At 38.7% G+C, this 5,644-nt stretch overlaps 1 protein-coding gene across 1 annotated transcript; it reads left to right on the forward strand.

Moving 5' to 3' along the window:
- The first annotated feature begins 1,562 nt into the window (after positions 1–1,562).
- On the forward strand, positions 1,563–3,533 carry LOC127151322 (reticulon-like protein B3). Its single transcript, XM_051090815.1, has 3 exons — positions 1,563–1,911; positions 2,436–2,577; positions 3,024–3,533. Exons 1-3 carry the CDS (start codon positions 1,793–1,795, stop codon positions 3,033–3,035), a joined length of 273 nt encoding a protein of 90 aa, XP_050946772.1. The 5' UTR covers positions 1,563–1,792; the 3' UTR covers positions 3,036–3,533.
- The last annotated feature ends 2,111 nt before the right edge of the window (positions 3,534–5,644 follow it).

Below are 5,644 nucleotides of genomic sequence, written 5' to 3' on the forward strand. Positions count from 1 at the left end.
CTCCAAATGAGTGACATAAGACGGCTAAAGTTTAACTAGGCGAGGAAAACTTTTCATTTGGAGGTTATTAGGCATTAAGAGGCTAGGCGAGAAGGTTAGGCAATATGGTGTTAGGCGAGCAACCTTGCACACGAGGAAGAAGGAGTGCTTAGGCCACGTTGAAGAGGTTAGATAGGCGCTTGACACGAGGCATTTAGCTTGATGTTAGACACTTAGGCTTTTCGGTTAGGTGAGATGTTGAGAGGTGGAGTTGTACTTTACAGGTGTTCTCTCTATGCTTCAGTTAAATTTCGACAAGTAGGTGGTGTCAATAAAGGTTCATGTAAGGCTCAATATAAATAAGTAACTTTAGAAGAATATTTCTCCCATTCTACTCGTGCATTTTGATTTTATAAATATATTATTTGATCTAAGATGTCTCAAACAACCCTTAAAGGGATAGGATAAGAGGCGCCAAACAATTGAGGTAAGGACACTTATCTTGAGGATTGGAGCGAGAGATGCCTATCTCCTACCGGGATTATGGATGCTCATCTCTGAGGTTTGGAATCAGTATTGAGTAACCTCTACCACCTCCCAGAAGTAGATATCTTGGTTTCGAGCAGGAAAAACAAGGATTTATGTTACTGTTTCCTAAACGTTTATGAAGTTCAAGCATTTACGCTTAACTCATTGTTTATTGTTTCGAAAAGATTTATGAAATGTTATTTAGAAAATCTATCACTCATTGGGCTCGTTTAGCTCACACTCTTTAAAATGATTTTCCACTTTCCAAGCAGAGATCGTGTCCTTAGAATCTGAATCACTGCTATTTGTCTGCTGAAGGATTTTCTCACTAGAAGAAATTTGACCTTTAATGTCGTTTGGAAAAAAATAGAAACGGAGGTTTAATGTCGGTTTTAAAAACACAAATGTTTAATGTCAGTTTTAAAGCGACATTAAAAAGGAGGGATTAATGTCGGTTTAAAACCGACATTGAAGCTAATCTTTATTTTTTATTTTTATAAAATTAATGTTTTCCTTTTAATTTAGGGTTTGCGTTGCTTTTCTTTAACCCATTAGCAGCTGCCTTCAAGCAGCTGCCTTCGCTCCTTCCCTCCATATCTCTCGTCTCGCATCTCTTCTTCCTTCTCTACGTCTCGTATCTCTACGATCTATGATCTCACCACATCTCTTCTTCCATATTTTCCTTTTAATCATCCATGCTTTTCTTGCATCTCTTTTCGGTACATCTCTTCTTCCATCTCTACGAAAGCGTAAGTAGTTTTTTTTCCCTTTCTGGTTTTGTTTTTGTACTGATCTTGTGAGACGTTTTAATAGTAGAATGGTGTGAGATTTCATTATTATTATTATTATTATTATTATTATTATTATTATTATTATTATTATTATTATTATTATTATTATTATTATTATTATTATTATTATTATTATTATTATTATTATTATTATTATATGTCTACTTCTAAGTGGTTGGATGTTAAACATGGATGATTTTGTTGTTTGATATTTTCATGTTGATTTTTGTTGATTCTAAGAGTGGATATATGGTACACAAATTCAATCCTCCAATTACCCACCAAAATTTCTCTCCCACTTTCTTCGATGGCTAATTTTCCCAACCCTCACTTACTATATATTTATTTTCCTTTTAATTCCACCAGCCGTGTTTCAGAACCAACTTGTTGTTTTGATTCTTTTGTAGCCTCTTCATTCTGTCAATGGCATTATCTAAAGGGAAATACACATCAAGTTACAGGGTAAGAAATGGTCCACATTCCAGCTTTTGAAGATGATCATGACCCTCGTTTTGACACTTGAGTTTCTCATGCTTATTGCTCTTTGGTTCTTCTCTCCTCCTGAAACTTCTCACCACCGTCTCTCTTCCGTCCGACATACAGCATTTCAAAGGTAATTTGGTAATGCAATGGGTGTTACTCTTTAAGCTCGTTTGTTACAGGAATCAACTGATTTTGATTTTGATTTTGGCAATATTGTTGTTGTTGTAGTGATGGGTTGGGGAAGGGAAGGGGATCAGTGGGTTGAGTTCATTTCTTAGGAGCCTAGAGCTTTTGTTTATCATAATTTTCTTGGTAAGTTTCTATAATTGTTGGTTTAGAATCCTTTAGGTCTTTCGAATTTGCAATTTCAGGTTGCAAATGAATATTTTTTTTGCTTGATTATCTAGTCCAGTGTTATTGTTAGTTTTCAAATTTAACTATGAAATTCAAACTAGTGCAAATTGTACATTTTCCTAATTCGCTATAGCTCTACATTCACGAAAAACCAATTTTCATTGATGTATAATATGATAATTGTTTACCCTACAGTCGCTGATATTTTTCTGTGGAGAGAAAAAAAGTTGTCCGATGGAGTTATAGGAGGAGCAATAATTTCTTGATTAAGTGTATGCTGATGATACCTTTTCCATACAGGCCTTTGTCGCACATCCCTCAAGTTCCCATTCTAGAGGAGCCAGTGAAAGAGATTGCCTTTGGATTAAGAGTTGAGATCAATAGGGCCAATTCTGTCTTGAGAGATATTGCATTAGGAAGGGATCTTAAGAGCTTTCTTTATGTACGTTAAATTTGATACTGTTTTTCTCCTTCTTTTCTTGTGGGTCAAAATGAGGGAAAGCATCTTGTTTTTATTATTTTAATAGATTTATACAAGTTAATATACCTTTTGCAAATAATAATAATACAAGATATAAATGATAACATAACTTAGTAACAGTAAGTTTGTTTATATATCCTATTTTGGTCTTGAGTATTTGTACATATTGGGTTTAGGTTATTTCGTAGGTAGAGATCAGATGAAATAAAAATATATAGTATCGTTGAATGCAATGATTATGGGGTATGCAAAGGTAGGGAATTTAGTTGTTGTAAAGAAGTTTTTTAATGAAGTGCCTTCAAGGGATTGATATGTATTGTAAATGTGTGGCATGGTTGAGAAGGCACAACAGGTTTTTAATTACATGAAAACTAAAGACTCAGTGTCATGGTCTTCTATTATTTCAGGTCTTGTTGTGAATGGTTTTGCGGAGTCTGCACTTGGTGTATTTGATCAAATGTTGAAAGAGGGCATTTGCCCAACTCATGGGACTTTTGTAGGAGTTTTAGTAGCTTGTGCTCATGTAGGATTGGTAGTCAAGGGAGTGGAACACTTTAAGACCATGGAAAACACATAAACTTGCACCAGAAATGAAGCATTATGAATGTGTTGTGGATCTTTTGTGTCGTTCGGGTTATGTGGACATGGCCTACAATTTCATAAAGAAAATGCCAATTGTTCCTCATGTTGTAATATGGAGAATATTGTTAAGTGCTTGCAAATTTCATAGAAATTTGGTGTTGGCAAGAAGCTTCTCAAATTAGATCCCAGTAACAACGAGAATTATGTTCTCTTGAAGCACATATGTAGGGTTAGATAGGTGGGATGATGTTATAGAGATTAGAGAACTGATGGAAGTGACTATTACAATTTATATTGGTATCTATTAAATTATAAACTCTTGCAATTCTCGATTGCTTTTTTATAGCTTGAGGATCTATATCTGTAACTACCCAACTTTCCAGACTGAGCTGGGGTCACTACTCAGTACTAAGACTCGACCACAAAACACACAAACTCAAAAAGGACCGATTACGATTCATTAAAGACGTTTTAAAATATGACAAATCAGTTTCGGGCCTTATTTTAAATCACATTCACGAGAGTTCCAAAATACAGTGCTCAAATCATCAAACACAAAATCACAAACCAAATATTCTAACCATGACTCGATCTGACAATGAAAATAACGAGTAAAAAAAATACATCAGCGGAAGCATAAAGAAAACCAGACGCGTCCTTATGGCCTTCACGCATCCTTCTTGCCCCTCGTCAGTCTGCCCCTCGCTGTACCCTTATCTAAAAAGATGAAGAGGAAAAAGGGTGAGTATAAGATATACCCAGTAAGGGACCCACTACTGGGCCCGTTAGGGGATAACAGTTAACTTCCTATTCAGGGGTACCCTACATAAACAGTCTAGTGGTTCTGTAGAACGCACACATCAGTCTCGTGATCCCGAAGGATGCACGTATCAGTCTAGTGATCCCGAAAGATACACGTATCAGTCTAGTGATCCCGAAGGATGCATATATCAGTCTAGTGATCCCGATGGATACACATATCAGTCTAGTGATCCCGAAGGATGCACATATCAATCTAGTGATCCCGAAGGATACACATATCAGTAAGGTACCCTACCCCATAGATGAAGCTAACGTTACCCCTCAATCCATACTAAACAGTCTACAACAGTCACATTCCGACAACGTTCATATTACAATTTCGTCATAGGCTTCGCCAGTCAGATAGTATAGGTTTAAACAACTATATCCTCAGTTACCATATGTGTATCCAATTCGCACATCATTGTGATATTCTTTAGATCCAGTCAACTAGTTAAATCAGAATTGGACTCTTAGTCCTTCCACGATAAAATTCCATAACCAGTATCCGAACAATAGACTACCACACCTAACATTAAGACTTTAAGGTCCACCGACGTACAATTCCAGCTCACAACACAGCCCACCAACACAACTACCATACACAGAACATCCGGGCATCGGTGTCTAACTGTAAACAACTCAGTACACACGATGACACACAAGCTACAACCAACGGTCACGCTACCTTTAATCAGACAAGAGCATATAAGTGATATGTATTAGTCAAACATGCATCAATTCATTCAGTATAGTTTCTGACGTATAATCCTCTGTGATGGGAATCGAGAACTTGAGCGTCAAAACTCTAATACCTTCAAGGAATGAAAGATAGGGCCATGTCTTACTCCAATATCTAAACTCGAATCGATTATAGCAACATTGGGAAACTCACCAAAATAATTCTTACTGAAGACTCATCGTGACCCGAAGTGGAGGAAAGAAGGCTCAGGTGGTTCGGTGAACAGGGAGCTCGACTTGGGTCGTAGCTCGGCTCGGCTTGCGGCTTGCGGCTTGGCTTAGCTCGCGGCTCGCGGTTCGGCTCACTCGCGGCTCGCGGCTCGCGGTTCGGCTCACTCGCGGCTTGCGGCTCGGCTCGGGTACGGATGGCGGCTCGGCTAGCTCAGCTCAGTCTTTGAACGAAAGGGTGGCTCGGGTCGGGTGTGCAGCGCAAACCGGATTGAAGGTGGTAGAAGAAGAACCGGTGCCGGCGACGACTGGGCGTCAGCGATCAATCGATGGTTGGGGATGAGGAGTCGACGGCCTGCTCGGATGCACGAGATGAAGAGACGGATCGTCGGGGATGGCGGACTAGCGAACGGTCGGATGACCGATTGGAAAGATCGTCGGCGGTTGGCCGTTCGTGGGCGGAAGACGAGGTCATGCGGACAACGAAGAACGATCGAGCTGGAGACAGAGGATGTCGACGGTGATGAAAGAAAAGTAAAAAAAAAAGATGAAGAATAAGGGATGGAGGTAGCGGACGGCAGCGTCGTGTGAAGGATGGAGAAAGAAGAAGAAGAAGTCGGGGGGGGGGGGGGGGGGCGGCGTGCTTAGGGTTTTCTTCTTTTTAAAAAAATTAAAATCATATATATATATATTAAGTAATAATAATAATAATAATAATTAATAATAATAATAATTA

This window comes from Cucumis melo, chromosome 10 (assembly GCF_025177605.1).
Source record: "Cucumis melo cultivar AY chromosome 10, USDA_Cmelo_AY_1.0, whole genome shotgun sequence".
In the NCBI taxonomy this organism is placed as follows: domain Eukaryota; kingdom Viridiplantae; phylum Streptophyta; class Magnoliopsida; order Cucurbitales; family Cucurbitaceae; genus Cucumis; species Cucumis melo.